Genomic DNA, 17,543 nt, shown 5'->3' with positions numbered 1-17,543 from the left:
CAGCACTAATTCCTTCTGTAATATGAGCAAAGCTAGTAATTATCTACAAGCCATTTTGTTTTCCTGAATAATAAAAAGGCAGCAGTGTGCCTTTCTGAATACTGATATTATGGTAACGCAGATCGTATCAGTTGCAACCCTCCGTAGTTACACCCTGATACTGCCAAATATAATTATTCGATTGCCTTTAAATGGAGCCAGTGGTTTTTTTCCATTTGTTTTTGTAATGGGCTATAATGTGTTAGTCGACCTTGTGACTGAGACTGTGATTGTCCTGATTGAATTGCAGTCAGTTAGTCAGAGGCATTCATTGGCAGGATATCAAAGACATCAAAATAAATGCTGACATTTCCCCCATGACAGACACAATTATTTTTCATTAATCTATCCAAAAATAGTTGTTCTAAATGTTTTAACATTTCCTTGGCTTCTTGGAAGTGGATCAAATTAAACATTTGACTATCACAGACACAATAAACTCCTTTGAGACAGATTTAATCAACAGGGAGGTAAATATTAAGACTATGTTATCATATTAGCCAAAATGAAAAGGTGTAATTTACTTAAGATCAACTCTTCCTTCAAGCTTACTTCTTCCCATGAGTAGAGGACGCCCTCATCTTATATGGGTATTTATATCAGCTATGTTGAGGGCATGCATGGCCTTTCATCCAGTGACATTTGTGGGAAAATGGGTTTCACAAAGGAGTAGGGCAGCATTTAATGATTTTAAAATAGATAAATCCATCAATTAATCCTTGAGTAATAGTCAAATTGGTCATACACTCTATTAAATGTAAAAAATAATGATAAAAGATTATTACACATTACCATTGGGTTGTTGCCAACACAAAATAACCCAATGGGAAACAATCTTATAATAAAATCTTAGAAAATAAATCATCAAACAATCTGATAAAAGTAGCCTTTGAAGTAAGGACCAAAAGCCTTCAGAAACCCCAACATGAATAAATACACGCAGACACACTCGCAGTCTCAACAGACACGCTCATACATAATGTTGGGAATATCAAAAACATACTCTCAAGCTCAGCCTTCACACAAACAAACTGCTCTTCCATTTTGTTTCAGTCGTCACAGATAAATAGCACGGAAAACGCACTTTATCAAAAGCAGATATATGTTCATAATACAAAAAGCTATGTTATCTGTTTATCCTCTGCTGTTGTTTATAGTAACTGAACCTTCCTCTGGCTGTAACTGATAGTGTGCAGAATGTGCTTGGTTTTTGAGATTTACCAAAAAGAAAATCGTTTTGGTTAACATGCTGGGTATCATACTTCAGCGGTTTTTTGTAAACAAGGCAGTGATGGTGATGAAGAACTCCAGCTGTGGCCTCTAGTTCAACAGTGGTTACTGGTATAATTGGTCAATAAAATCCCACAGGGTACGAGCTCTAACTTAATGTCCTGTTGGTTCCAGACTCTGCCGACGTAATGGATGCTGAGTGTGTTTCTGATATAGCTTTTCATTGAAGGGCCACACTCATGATAGATAGTACAATGACTTTTCAGAAGGAACTTTCTAAATAACCCTGATGACTCAGCCTTGCTCAGAAGAGGTGTGAAGTTTGAATAATGTGTTTTTGTACTGGTCCGGAAGGGTCTAATGAAAGCCTTTAATTGAGTTGCATTGTGGGAAAGGTATGATAGTATTTTTGGAGCTTCACCTTGTATTCAACTTTATTCGCCCACTGGGACAATTTACTCAAAGATTGTTTGTTTTGGCAGCATAAAGGGGAGCATCACCCACCCTCCAGTCCCCCAGGTAAGCACAGTAAGCGCTCTTAGCACCATTAGCATTGGAAACTGCCATTTTGGCTCAGCCACTTCCATGTTTGCTATTGTCGTCAGAGGTGAAAGCCGTGTGCAGGGAATCGTGACCCAGATCAGGCATGTGATATGGTATATGTCACCAAAGTGTAAAATCAGTTTCATATCTGCCTTGTTTTTCCGCTCCAAACTGTAATAGGTTCCTCGGCTCGTGCTGTATCCTTCGGTCGAGTTGTATGGAAATTGAGCCTGTAGTTCTGTAATCATGCTGACAGTCAAACCAAGCAAAAGACATCAGCTCCTTGGTGGAGGTAATAACACTAACGGGCCGTCTCCACAGCAGCGTTAAAAAAATCTTGGAGGTGGGCGTATCTGAGGCTTGGGGATTTTTTTGCGATCAACCAATCACATGAATCTCCCGCCCGCGACATACGAAGCCAAAAAGCCCGAAGTAAACTGGATATAAACTCCCCAAAACAGGCGAAAACATACCACTGTCTCTGCCACCTCCCTCCATGCCTGGCTCCTCCGGTTTATATCCCGGTAGGTCTGGTCATAAAGCACCGGGTGATTGATTCGCTACCGCTAATTTCTCCTCCATTTTTTGGAATATGAGGAAATGACCTGCGGTATGTCTCTCCCAGCATACACGCCGTTTGATTGGCTAGAGCTTGAACTGCCAGATTTGCGTACACGGGATTTGATTGGCTGCCGCTTCCACCTCAGCTTCAAAAGTTGAACATTGTTCAACTTTGAATCTTGAAAATCCTGAGAATCTCCGCTCGCCTGCCCACAATGCATTTCGGCGAAAAGTGAGGGAAAGTGACGTCACCCCATTCAAAGTGAATGGGCAGAAGCGTTTCAAGATTTTTTAACGCTGCTGTGGAGACGGTCCGTAAGAGTAACAAAGATTCAGTCGCACTGCATCGGTGAACAAGCATAATGATCGGAACAAACAATAACAACAATACATGATGAATTTCCTGTCATCCACATATAAAAGTAAGAAGAGCATAATAATCAACATCAAAACATATGAAAATCACCTTTAACCTTAGTATTTGGGGGGGAATGGCTGTAAAGATGAATGAGTGTTTAAATCGTTTTATGTGCAAGAGGCAAGGATTTAAACGTATAAAGGAGAGGGTGGGTGCCATCATAGAGAATGGAATGTTCCCTCTTCACCCCTGATAGATCAGACAGGGTACTCTGGACTGCTTTCATGTTTCTCAATATAAAACATATTGACCTTGGATGCTTCCAACCATTCATTTACATACCATTGAATTGTTTGCCTCCTTGCCAACAGCAGCAGCTGTGGCCTGCGGCAAAATGCTTTCCGGTTGTCTGTTGTGTGTGTGTGTGTCAATCCCATTCTCATCAAGTAATATCTCAAGAACGCCTTGAGGACATTTCTTCCAAATTATGCAAAAATGCCAAATTGAGCTTTGAGGGTGAATGGATTTTGGTGGTCAAAGATCAAAGTTCACTGTGACCTTACAAAACAAGTTTTTGACGAAAGCTGAATAACTCGTATGCTAATTTGGAGAATTGCATCCAAATGTTTGATAAGATAATGAATGAAGTGAGGACATAATGGAAAGTAATGGATGATAACTGCAACATGTCTGGTTGACTGAGGAATACAAAAAATGGATGCGGTAATTCTTGTTTTTAATCTTTGTACTGTATGGCCACCAGTAACAGCCATGTGTTGAAAACATCTCTTCTTTTTTAATGGGGAGAACGGCATGATGTCTAAAGATAGAGACATAAACTATATATGTTGGATAAGGACTTGAGTTAAGAATACAAGGAAAAGTTAAGTAAGTTACTTATTTAAAGGAATAAATACTACTAATAAAAAGACTCTAAACCCAGTCACTAAGCCCAGCCACATGCTGTAAAACAGCTTGAAAGGGTAATGCTCGTAAACTCAGTGCTCTGGGTGAGAAAACAAATGTTTTATTTATTTCACTTAATTTGTTTTTCACATTTTCCACCATAATGCAAAACAGTAAAATATTGATTTAGTTTATATTAAAACCTCTTCTTTATTTGCCTTGTGTATATTGCAAATAGCTGAAGCAATGATGTCGGGTAAAGTTGCAGTTTACATTTAATCCTGATGAATTCAAAATGCTTTGGCAAAGTAAAATGGACATAGTGGGTCTATCTATATATGTGTGTCAGAAGATATCTGATTCAGTGTCGCTGCTGTGTATGTCCCTAATGAAGAATTGCACTTTATAATTTAATTAGACAGCAATAAACTTTCAGTAAAAATCGCTTTACCCCCTACTATGCTGTTTTTGCATAATGCTGCCCACCATACAAAGATAATGAATCAAATCCATGTACTGTATTTCTTTCACTCACTATTGTATGACTTATCTTAAATTCCTTCTCAAAGAGTAACTGACACCACTGTTGTGTTTATTATGTGTTCGTAGTGGCACTGGGACCATCAAGTGTTTTGTAAAAGCCTTGTCTGAAGAGCTCTGAGAGACGTTGGTTCTCTTTGAGCCCTGTCTGTCTTTCCACCATACATATGTCAAAGGATCTGCTAGATTTAACCGGCATCATAGAGCACGTTTGAAAACAATCTCATCTCCCACTGACACCATCGGAATCCCTGCACTGGTCTTCTCTGCTACTGTATGTGCGCATATTCTTCATCTTCCCTCCAAGCCTCAACTCCCTGTCCCTGTTCCCTCAAGTCTTTCTCTCTTGCTGTACCCCATCAACTCAATGCAGAAGCGCAGAGCCCCTTTGCTCGGAGTCAATCTGTGTATGAAGGAAACCGGCTCAGGTGTGTCCTTCTAGCTTCTTGTGGAATCAGTAAAATGCAGACTATGAGCCCTCTGAGCTTTGGTAAATGTGTGTTACTCTCAGAGGGAGCCGCACTGACGTAAATTGTATTGAATTTGGAGTTAAGGGCCTGAAAATCACTAGATGGAAAGCGCCTGGATTCTGACAGTCTTTCCAGCTTTTCACATTTGTTCAAAAGGGCTGATGGGAAACCTTGTCGCTTGTAGCTTGTGAACAGCTATTTTCATCATGGGACGTCAACCTTTGGCAGCGTAATAACTGATTTGCCTTGATGATTTGCAGTTGCAACATCTTGCAGGTAAAAGATCTGTCTGTGGAACTGCAAACATGCCGTTTAAGACAGGCTTTGTGAAGGCTAAAGAAAATGATCTGTTCAAATGCTGGTATCATATCAAAGTCTCCCGACTTCTATGTAAACCTTCTGTAATCTTTCAATTAAAACAAGTATTTCACAGCCTCATAGAAACCAGAAAAAATGCATGGTCAAGATTTGAAGCACAGCTTTTGTTAGTTTCTGAAAACGTGGAAGAATGTGACTTTCTCTTGAGTTTCTCTTGTTATTACTAACTTTGAGAGTCCTTAATAATAATAATAATAATAATTTGAATTTATATAGCGCCTTTCATAACCTCAAGGTCGCTTTACAAAGAAACATATCAGGACAAGACATACAAACAGGGGCAGAAGTGTAAGTGGGGGGGGGGGGGGGGGGGGGGGGGGAAGTGAGTTATTGTTGGAAAGCTTTGTTGAACAGATGAGTTTTCAGGGTTGATGTGAAGATGTTGAGAGAAGGGGCCTTGCGGATTTCTGCAGGGAGGGAGTTCCAGAGGGTGGGGGCAGCGACACTGAAGGCACGGTCCCCAAAGGTGCGGAGGCGTGAAGGTGGAATGGAGAGCAGGTCGGAGTCTGAGGATCGAAGGGTGCGGGATGTAAGGGTGGAGGAGATCTGTGAGGTACTGAGGGGAGAGGGCATGGAGGGACTTGTAGGTGACGAGGAGGAGTTTGAAGGTGATGTGGGACTTGACCGGGAGCCAGTGGAGGTTGAAGAGAGTGGGGGTGATGTGCTGCCAGGGCTTGGTGCGTGTGAGAACCCTGGCAGCTGAGTTCTGTATATACTGGAGCCTGTCCAGGGTTTTGCTGGGAACCCCGGACAGGAGTCCGTTACAATAGTCCAGGCGTGAGGTAATAACACAATGTATCAGCTTCTCTGCAACAGAGTCGGAAAGTGATGGCCGGAGTCTTGATATGTTTCTGAGGTGGAAGAAGGCTGATTTTGAAACGAACTTGATGTGGTTTTGAAATGAGAGGGTTGAATCCAATCCTTGAGTTATATATTAAACTATTTGCATTTATTTTTCAAAACCAAAAAATGGCGGTCTCGAAACACTTAATTTCTCCCTCTTCTTAAAAAGATTCAATTTGTACTTAAAGGGATTTTTTTAAAGCAATATGACATGTTGGCTAACTTGCTGAGAAAATATATGACAACATTTAAAGCATTTACATGTGTGTACAGTAAAGACTATGGCGGCAGATGGTTAGCTTAGCTTAGCCTTAAGACTGGAAGTATGCAGACCTAGCTAGCAAATCAAAATGCAGAAACAAAAAGGTGTCAATTTGCGGGAGTTACGTGCTTGAGTATCTTGGCTTGGACCGGATATCGCAGTGTAGGTAGGTAGCTTGATATTTATTAATTTTTTCTACCAAGGAATAGAGCCAAGCTTGCTGATTCCTGCTTCTTCTAGTCTTGCTGCTAAACTAAGCTAACCCGCTACTGGCTATAATCTTATACCAAGCGTAAAGACTCGAGAAAGGTATCAACTCTTGCTTTAAATGTATTCTACAGGACGGAGGTCTTAATATTTTTTAATAAACATAATTTCAATATTTTGTCATTTCATAAATTATCAGAATTTGAAATGTGCTGTTAAATTGTTACACCAACAAATTGCTTAAACCTGATTTTACATCATTTCTGTGAATTGAAACCACATTTCATGCACTTCCTCAAGGCTGTTTATTACTCTGAGATGGTGAAACACAAGATGGATTAGCTTGTCTATGTCGATTGGGTATTACTGGATTTACCTTTAAGACCATTCAGTTGAAACTCTCTCTCCATCTGTCTGGCAGCTGAGCCTTCACCGGCACTCAGCTGACAGAAGACCATTACCAAAGCCGAATAATGTGCATTCTAGACTAGAGGTAGACCTGATTTAGCTTGACAGTCACTGGAGGAAAAAAAGTAGACACAGGCAGTCAATAGAGGCATTTAAATTGTTATTCCAATTGTTTCTTTCACCTGAGGTTGCAATTAAGCTCTTGCGGGCTCACACGTATAGACACAACAAGCTATAATTATCCTTTTATTTTTATATATTTGACAGGTACCACGGCAAAGGTACTTCACCAGTTAGCCTTTGTTCTCTGATGATATTGACATGTAGATATTTGAGGATCTAGTTAAATCTGAAGCCATATATCTGTTATCTACTCAGTTTGGCGTGTAAATCAGCAGGGGTGCTCAGCGTTTGACCCTGGCTTTGCCTCAGAGAGTGTTCAGCATCTTAAAACCACTATCCCCTTTCCGTGCCTCAGATGGTGCCATCATTCCAAAGCATGGACACTGCCAGTTAATGTAGTCTCCCTTACATGGATGTGGGCAGTGCAGTGATGAATAACACAGAGCAGTGTGACCAAACTGCAGCTCAGTGCTGTCGCCGCCACCCACATCACATGCAATAATCACAGCGGTGACAGTCGCCTGAAGTTTTAAGGCTGGTTTCTCAGACATGTCTGATAAATACCCTGCTGTGAGACTTCACTGGGGCTTATTTATAACAACATTATAAATGAAATGACAAATTAAAAATGAAAACAGTGAAAGAAGATGTAGTAGTATGTGTCAAATCGCAGGTGCCGGTGTCTCAGCAGACTCACAGTAAGAACTCTGCATGCCAATGAGCCTGCCAGAAATGTCCATTTCACACACACACACACACACACACACACACACACACACACACACACACACACACACACACACACACACACTCCAACCCTGCTACTTCACACACAATCCAAACTCATTTACAATTACCTTGACACTTTTTCGCTTGTTTGTTTGATATTTGTATACTCATCTAACGCTCTCAATTCCCCAGGCAGCAAAGATGAAATTGCTGAACATGTATAGTCAAAGCAAACACAGTGATGGGCTTATTAAAGACAGGGGGGGGTGCGGGAAGGAGGAGCTCGGGTCTTGTTGCAGCTGCTGCATTGGCTGTTTGCTCAGCAGTGGGGAGGGGCTGAGGGAGAGCGAGGGAGAGGGAGAGAGAGATGGGGAAGGAGGGCAGTACTCTTGTCGTGGGGATAGGGATTGCCCGTTGGTTGCGTCTGCCGATAATAGCACATCAGCTGGAGTGCTGCTATTGGGAGAGCAGAGCGCAGGCAGTGCAGAGGACTGAGCACAGACTTGCACTCTACAGAAGACAGGCACACTCAGACACAGAGAGACAGAATAAAGGAAGAGCAGAGCGCATCAGAGAAGAGGAGGACAGAGGAAGAGAAGAGCATTGGAGAGAGGACAGGAACAAAAGTTGCCAGTTTCAGCAAGAGAAAATTGAAGTGGAGCAGCTGAGACTCACCGGGGTGTCCCTTTCTCAGGAGGAGAGTGACATTACAAGAGGGGATTGAGGGAGGACTGAAACTTGTTCACGGAAAGACAGACATCTGATAGGCGAGGGTAATGCTCATTACAGGACTCTTCTGCTATCACAGCAAGAAAGCAGCAGGAAGCTCTTAAGCCTTGCAAAGGTGCCGGATACGTGCAGTTCCACTCACTTCTTTACTGAAGACTTTCTTACCCAACTGTGACTTGAGGTGGATGTAGTTGTGTCTTTTGGGGGTTTTCATCATTTTTTTTGCATCAGCGTGTGAGACTCGGAGGTGTTCTGTCCTGTAATCCCTGAGACTATGGTAGACTGTGCGTCAGGGAGCTCTTCATCAGCAGCTGCAGCCCTAGAGCATGGAGAAGTCCAGCAGTGAGGAGTCAGCCATTCACCGTAGCCCCTCCGTAGATAGCCGTGACTCTGATTTTGCTCAAGCCTCCACGTCTGGCCGGCCCTTTGGCGGCCGCGGCTTCACTGCCGGCGCATTCTACGGCTCCACGGGGCCGCGCAAAGACGCACAGCAGGCACAGGCTGGAGCGGCAGCTGACAGCAGCGCGGGAGACAAGACCAACAACAAGTACACCTCGCCAAAAGGCAGCAAATACGTGGTGTTTTACCTGGATCTATCCTTTGTATTCCTTTTAGAATTCAAGAAGTGCAACATGGCAAGAGGCTGCCTCTGCTGCTTGAAGTATATGATGTTCATCTTCAACCTCATCTTCTGGGTAAGTGGCTCATCATATTCTTGATCACACTTGTTCATATTGATCTAGTTGATGTTAATGATAATCATTTGCAGATATGGCTTATAGGCTGATGCTGACAGAGCCAATCTGGCTGTAACTTAATCATTCTCCATATCTGCGCTGGCAAATGTGAAGGCTCTGTGATATGTTTTTTTATAAATGTTAATCAGGAAACATTATGGCAATTTGATGGTTGTCAGTGCAATGGTTCATTTCTAATTATTACATCAGGCTGATGCCTCGTGTGAATGTGTCTATTCCTGGATATGACATCGTCAGTGGCATTGCACCAGGTCTTCTTTTGTATGTGGGTTGAAGGTTTTGAATTGTGGGGGGTTCATCAGGGTCACTCTTTGAGATGGATTTATGATTTCAAGTGAACGTGGGGGTTGAGATGCTGCTGTAGGCATGCAAGTGAAAGAGTATATGCCTCTACAGTACAGTGACATTGACAAGTAACGCAACATGCTCTCAGGCAAAGAGAGTTGAGCGCGTCAGCAATAGTTTGGGTTGATTTTAGAGGAGATGTTCTAGTACTACTATTAGATTTTGTTGCTCTTGTGTAAAACCATGATAAATAATTATAGATACAACATCATAAGGTTGCCCTTTATAAGTCTATAAATCAACTAATTGGTCGTGTTGGTCACAGTGTACTAGATTTCCTTAGTGGACTAGTTGATTTAATGCTTGTTTCATGCTCACTGACTCATTTCCAAATGATTTAAAGTGGTTATTTTGCCTGTTTCCTTGCTGGGATTCCGAAAATATCCATGGATTAAATCAGCTAATAGATTAACCAATAATACAAATATTTTGTAAGTTGTTGTAAATTGTCTATTTAGGCAGAACAGCCTGACAGAGAAGCTGCATCTGGATGTTTTGTTTAATCTGTGTCATGTAATAATGTTGTAATTATAAATCCTAGTAAAACCCAGTAATAACACGAAAAACAAAGAATCCTAATGTGATAGTGCCCTGTGTGCCAAATGTACTCACAACTATATTTCACCCAGAGGAACCTGGCCAGTGTGTGGCAGGCTCTGCTGTGTACCCATGCATGGGCATTTGTTGTGTAAGTGGGCATCCCTTGAATGTTTACAGAATGGATTAAAGAGCTTATAGGTTATGGGGCCAAGTCTTTTGTGTGGAGGCAGCGAAGCGTAAAAACACCCCAACACTGGGGACTCTACCAACCCGGCCCACCATGTCAGTGGGTTGTGAGCCCTGCTAACTGGGGCACGTTAGAAGGCACCATGAGCGGGCATTAGCTTGAGCCCAGCTGTGATCAGGCCTGCATTGAACACATACAAACCCAGATCCATCCCATTGGCCGCTCCATATACGAGCACTGCTATCGGCCAGGCTCTGTTGCCTGAAGCTGTGGACGCCTCTGCTGCTTTAGGGCAGCAACTCCATATCATTCTCTTATCATTACCCAGGCCATAGAGGCAAGAGCGAGAGCGATTGGCAAAGACTTACAAATAGCTCAGGGGCTCTTCAGCTTGCCTCGCCTTGATGTAATGTTTGTTTAAGTGAATGAAAGGGTCAGAGAAGATTAGCCTATGTTGCATTCATTAATGCAGACATTGACATACCTTGATGTGAGAACCCCCTTTAAACTCATTAAGTGGACCTACATTGCTCAGGCCTTGACTTGACATCCCTTCCGTTTTTAAGGACACTTTAAGCAATTTACTAAATCGATTGCACCATAAATTGATTGACGGGGAATAATTATTGCAAAATGCGTGTTTTGTTTTACTGGAAGCTTAATTTGAACAAAATCACTTTAAAGCAGTTAATAAGGTATCTGAATCATAAGGTTAAGAGCATGAGTAAACTGTTAAAATCATTACTTAATAAGATAAACTCATGCCATAGGAATTCCTGCTTCAGCTCCTTTTATAGTGCAACAAAATTAAAATGATTAAACATAATTTTGCATTTTAAAGGGTATCCAGGAGGATACAGATTAAATAAGTCTAAACACACACGGCACCTAAAGCCATTCTTGTTTTCAGTAAAAGGACTAAAACCCGACGCATACCTCAAATGGGACACCTTGACGATGAGCTGTAGGGGGAAATGTGCTCTCTAGTATTTCATTGATGTCAGATCTCCAACACTCCATCAGTGTAGGCAACACATCTTCACATCCTTTCTGTCAAATAGAATACCACATGTGCTGTGGTGTCACAGGTTCTGATCACAGTTGCTAAGCCCACTGTCGATAAACACACCTGCACATTCACATTCTTCCTGTATTGTACAACAGATGTCCCTTCAGCTTTAATATGTATATTTATAGGTTCCTGATCCATCAAATTCTGAAGGGTGATTTAAACATCCATTGAGGAGTTACCACTGCTTATAATTATTCTTTCTTCAAGCTACGTCTGAAATATGATACATCAAGACCCTTTTAGACTCTACATTAGCAGGTGACACCATCAGTTATGTGCATGTCGGTTCCGGCCTGCTTGGCTTATTTAATAGCCCAGAAGCGACATCATTGCATAGTTATAGGTCAATCTTTGGCAGAGGTCATAAGGTCATTATTATCCGCTATCTCCTTGAGGGGCAGTCACAGGGGATTTGTCTGAGGGCTTTTACTTCCTAGGTTCCCTCCAGGCTCAATTTGTGCTTAACCCTTTTCAGTGGCAAAACCCGCCACTAATAACCGGCTGCTGCACACCACTAATAGGGAGGTGGAAAAGAGGCTTTGGATTTCAAGGCTGGTGGCCTCCAATTCATGTGCAGCCTAGCTTGTTGGCCTCCATAGAAATCCAGCCTGAGAGTGTGCTAAAGCTCTTCCCTTTAGTGTGACGTTTGAAGATTCTCTCTGCAATCATGTTGCGTGTGCTTGTGTTGGCGAAGGGTCCATAAGTGGCTATGGACTCTCCCCAGCGCAGCGCATCCCCTGCTGTGAAATAATTGAATGTCTTACCATGGTAGTGTTGACTTAATGAGCGCCCACCATGCATATATCCTTCTATATACTCTTGTTTCCCCCCCGCCAGTAGATCATTTTAATGACAGTTTAATCAGTGTCTGAGGGGAAGGTAGTGGGGTTATGAGGGGGTTAAAGAGGCACCATGTGGTCTGTCCATCAACATGTGACAGCATGAGGCTCATTGGCGGCTGGCTGACTGGTGGATTCTGGGTGCAGCAGGAGGTGTACTTTAAGGTTAGCATACCTGGGAATGAAGGGTTATGCTCGCCAGTTAGGGATCGGGACGGGGTGCCTGAGCACCATGGGATACGAGGGAGGAAGGGTGAGAGGCATGCTGTATCTTGACACCCCTGGGACTGCGCTGCTCTACCTCAGACACTCCAGTAATCACAAGGTTACTGCAGCTGGTGGGGAGATTCGCCTCTGAAGCTCTCACATCTCATCTCAGGACTGAAGGGGGGAATGACACGCTGTGGTAATCAGACACACAGGTACAGCAGGGGTCTCCTCTTTCTGACTGTGCGCCCATGCACGAGCGCACACACTGTCCACTCCACACACATGCATTATTGAAAGTACGCTCACCACCCGCTCGACAGGGCTTACATTGGTAACTCGAAGCACAAGGTAAACAGCGGCAGGCACTCCAGGCATCTCCATGCATGCGCTCATCCTCAAGCCCCCCCAGCAGTTGTTCGTGACCATCTGGCTACTCTTTCTTATGAGGGATTAGGAGGGTCTGAGATGTAGGGGGAGTTTCAGGCCGATTAGAACAGTATTGGGTGGTGCTGTTAGGATTGAGAGCACGACTCTTTAGGACGGCTCTGCGCTAAAGCCAACAATCATCAAAGCAAATGGCCTTTGTGCAGTGGGACAATGTGTTGTTTAGTCAGGAGGCTAATGGGGTGGGGGGGGGGGGTAGTTGTGCTCTCACACACATGCAGTGACTGTTTTACCAGCGGGGAAGAGAGATTGATGTTAAGTCCTATTGGTGTCAGCCTTGTGAGCATATTAGTGTTGGTGTTTTGCGTGGAGCAAGGATTGTTCAGCCTCTTACTCTGCAGTATGTTCTCTGTGCTCGCAGCCTCCTCTGTAATCTCTTCCATTCAACATTCAATTTACTATCCACTGCCGCACTTATTTATCTTTTCCAGTCACACTGAACACCTTTTGAGAAGTAAAACGCTAAAAATGACACCGCAGAAGAAATGATTCTGCCGATCACTAAAAGCAACAACTCACAAGCTCATTCCCTTTTTTTAAATAGAGAGAACCTCAATTGGCCCAGCCTTGCCATTATCGTGCCATATCAAAGGCCTCATTTGATATTCATATTTAAAAGAAAAGTGTCAGCTCAGCAGTCTTGTCCTACAAGTAGATGAGGAGTGGTAGTATCAAAGCTGCTCCTTTGTTAGAGCAGAGTACACCAAATGGGTTTAAGCATTCATGAATTCCTGTGCTTACTTGAGGGGATTGCTGCGGGGATTTATAAACCATTTGGTACGAGGCAACAGAAGATTAGTTTCCGTATCGATTTAATTACTCTATTTGACATCTAATGTTTCAAATGTACCCGCGCTCTGATGCTACAAAGAGTGGAGCTATTGACGGGCTCAAGGTGGCCTGCAAGAAGTGTAGAAGTATGTGTGGGTTTGAGTCTGGCTGAGTGGAACTCCTTAAAGCGTTTCACACAAGCTGCCTCTTTCCCCCTGGGGTTTTACATCCGAGGTGCTGAAGCAATTTGCCTGTTTTTAATTTCCAATACCGGCACATGAAAAGTTCAGTCATCTTTTATGGCTCGAGAGACAGAAAGTGCGTATTTTAAAAACTTTTTTTTTTTCTTGGTCTACTTTTTTCTTTTAACAAGAGGCACAGCTGAACTCCATCAGTCACTGCCAGGTGAAACAAGGATTGAGTACGCTCTGCGAGATGATGAAACAAGCCGTATACGATGTGCTGTCACATGCATTTAATTCCATCAATCTGCCGTGAAAGGCAGGCATTTGAAATGGCTTTGAGTTTGAAATGGCAGTAGGAAGCATCAACCTCAGCAATTCTGTCCACCAAAATTGTAAACCTCACATTTTGTAAGAATTGGCTTCCGGCGGATTTGATTAATAATCACTACAAGCATACGCATACACCCTCAGCCTCAGAATGATCCATATCAAGCATTTATTCCATACAAAATGCTTACATTTCATCAGCTATGCTGTACAGTTGCCACAATGTCTAGCGTGAGAGTGACTCTTCTTACCTTTCTGCAACATTCACATTAAGAACATCACTATATATGCATTTCTTATAAAGCCTTGTAATTAGCATTCCCAAGAGACCACGGGGCCTTGATTTAGATTGGCTGACCTGCTTGGTAAATACCCCCATATGCTTGCTTTTGTCCCATGGTTCGTCTGGGGAGATGATTTTAATTTACACGTCTCTCCGGCTGCTTCGATTTCCCAGCCGTGCTGTGCGCCGCCGCCGAGCTCATTAGCTCATGTTGCAGATCAACTGGGATAGGGAGCCGCTGTGCTTCACTCTAAGGGGTTCAGGTAATAGAGCATGAGAATTGAGGTGTGCAGTAGGTAGGTGGTGCTTCTGGAAGGGAATTAAGTCTCCCACCCCATCACTCACCCTTTGAATGAGCCTGGCTTCAGACTTGATGAGTTGTTGCTTTTGCTTCATGAATTATGACACACATGAGAAGCTGAAAACAGCATACAGTGCAAGTGTGGAGTTATTACTTGTCATATGAATCCCTTTAGAGATTTTTGACATGAAGTTTGATGCAACAGGGCTGCAGGTGCAGTTTTGGCCCAGTTGCTATTGTGTCAGCTGTGCCGCACTGACTTGCAGTGACAACATGAGAACTGATGAAATAACAGTAGCTGCTCGGTGCAGGAATTACAGTACATAGAAAACGTTACTGTATGGTATGCCATTCATTCTTTATTCCCTCCTGCATCTCATTACACACAGGTGTACCTCTGGGATGCCTATCTACAGTACTGTCATTCCTCAAAGTCTCTTTAAGAGAAAACACACATTCACAGTAGCCAAATTAGGTGCCATCGTAGTTGGTCAAATATCATCAGGAATGACTTTACAGTACATTTGTTCTTTGCTACAGTGCATCAAACAAAGAGATCTAGCTTTTCTAAATATAGGCCAGAGGAGTTCAGAGTAGAGAGAAAGGAAGCATGGTAGTGAGGGGGGGGGGGGGGGGGGGGGGGGGGGGAGAAGAGTGTCATTAGTTCTGCATACATAAGCAGGATCTTTTGTAATGACTATGTGCCAAATCTTGCACCTCAGCCAATAGAGTACACAGCATCATTGCTGCGTGGTCAATAATTAGTTTATATTGCTGAGCGGAAAAGCAGAACATTCCCTTGTACTGTAGGTCATGCATTTGGGTTATTGATTGAGGGAGGTCTTCCTTTTTTTGGTGTTATTTTCTTTGTAAATCAACACAAGCAGGGCACCCACTCAAAAAAATGTCTGTGCCGCCTCACATAGCTGATGGCAATTGTACATGTTATAATGGAATTTAAATTGATAGGACTTCTAAAGTAAACTGTTTCACAAAATGACAGCATTCTGGCTAAATCAGTGTTGGAAATAGAGTGATTGCTTTTCATCTGCTTTTGAACTTTCCACACATCATGTAGTGACTCGCTGTAGCGCCCGGCCGCAGACTCGTAGAGATTCAGTGTAGCTATGAGCCAATAAAAGAGACAAACCGCACTCTGAATTGGTCAGCTCTAGCATTCAAAGTGCTGTCGCAATCTCTTTCTGGGACAAATATCTCTTTTGAGTATGCGTTACCTTCACACTGCTCTGTTTCTTTCATTGATGCAGAAACATTCCCACTTCATTTCAGTTTGTCGTCCACAAAATGTTTTATTCAAAAATCTGCGCAGTAAAACATGTCGGAGCTTCCTCACGTGCCGGATGAAAAATGTATTTCAAGGCTGCTCCTGTCCTTGTGATGCAGGAGGGGCTGCAAACTGGTATCTCTTCCTCACCTTCTCTCTTTACCCCAGGAAGACCAATCAATGCTAATCTGCACCTAAGCAGTGCATAATGTAGAATGCTGGAACATCTTGCTGGTTCAACTACTCAGCATTTTCTTCTGACACCCAAAGGCAAATTGCAGTAAAATCAATGTTTCCCAGTCAGTACCCACCTCCGGCTCAGTTGAGGAGGCTTCCAGAATATAATTTTCTTGGTCTTTTGAGAGTGAAGAAATTCCTTTTTAGATTACCCTGCTCATGTTTAATTAACAGTACTGTATATGGTATGTTTATGAACTAATTGCAGATCCACAAGCTGTCTGATTTGAATCATTATTTTATCACAGGTTTAGCATTTTTTGCGTGTGGAAAGGTGGATTCCCTGGATATACTAGATTTCTTCTTGAGCTGCCGTTAAGTCCATCAGAAGAGTGTCCTGGGTCCAGCTCCCTACATTCTCCAGAGGTTATCAGCTCTAGGCAAGAGTATGCATCTGCACTGTCTTTAAGACCTATTTCCCCAAGGCCACTACCTCAATTCATTCAATTATATTCCCACCATAAATCCACTCCAACATCCCACATAGCATCCTCTAGAGCTAGATACTGCTTATCCATCTCCCCTTTTCGGAACCACATTTACAGACCCAAGACACGCTGGGCAACAACACCACAAAACACAGAAGATATGAGCAGCAGATTGACTTTGAATGTGTATATTTTACAAAGTGTCGTTTTGAATTTGGGTCAGGGACTCAGGCATTCGCTGCTCGAATGGTAATGAGCCCAGCCAGGACACTACCCCAGCAAGGCTCCAACACGCGATGAAGCACACTCTGCGTTCTCCGCCATGACAAATGAGAGACAGATTTATGCCTTTAACATCAAAGCATATATTGATTTATTTAGCTGAGCCGCCTCAGATTACTGCTGCTTTATATCTCAGCCATAAAATGCAACATATTGTGGCTTTCTAGATAGGAACACATCAGCGCATATGCCGACTAGATGATCGCCTGACTGCCTTACATCTTTTATCGCTATTTTTTAATGGGCCAATTTGACATACTGTCTGCAATATGCTGTACATTTCAGACCATCAGCAGATGTATTAGACTGTTTGTTGTGATTTTCAAATTCCTGTCTTGTTGTTTCCAGATCGAATCCTAGATCTTCATCAGAGCTGGTTGTTGCAGTGCTCTCGTTATGTCTGATCCAATTTGAGGTCGACTCATATTTGATGTGCACGAGGTGTGCTCCCAGCCCGGCTCTTATATTCTCCCTGAAGAGGAACATGCAGTAACTAGTCAGGATCCTCCACTGCTACAGTAGCAACATTTCTGACACTGTGTAATAGGGATTCTTGCTGCTCTCCCTGCATGCGGATCCATCCTCTTCCTTATCACAGCCGAGCTTTTAAACAGTGTCCTTGAAGTCGCCCGAGTCTTATCACACGACTGAGGCAAATGGTTGTTTAGTTTACACAAATGTGCAATTACCAGCCATATTGGCAGACATAAAGGGGCATTTGCT

General features: G+C 42.9%; 1 protein-coding gene across 2 annotated transcripts in view; it reads left to right on the top strand.

Moving 5' to 3' along the window:
• tspan9a (tetraspanin 9a) overlaps positions 1-17,543 on the top strand; it is a 207,372-nt gene that overhangs the window by 125,266 nt on the left and 64,563 nt on the right. The window contains exon 4 of one of the 2 annotated variants that reach the window (XM_034141848.1): positions 8,942-9,021. In XM_034141848.1, coding sequence (XP_033997739.1) covers positions 8,959-9,021 — 63 coding nt within the window. In that variant the 5' untranslated portion in view covers positions 8,942-8,958. Of the gene's footprint in view, positions 1-8,601; positions 9,022-17,543 lie in introns of those variants that run through there. The other variant, XM_034141847.1, reaches the window with a different exon arrangement.

Source organism: Trematomus bernacchii, unplaced genomic scaffold (assembly GCF_902827165.1).
Source record: "Trematomus bernacchii unplaced genomic scaffold, fTreBer1.1, whole genome shotgun sequence".
In the NCBI taxonomy this organism is placed as follows: domain Eukaryota; kingdom Metazoa; phylum Chordata; class Actinopteri; order Perciformes; family Nototheniidae; genus Trematomus; species Trematomus bernacchii.
The sequence above is the reverse complement of the archived record's forward strand: the minus strand, read 5'-3'. Positions and strand labels throughout refer to the sequence as shown.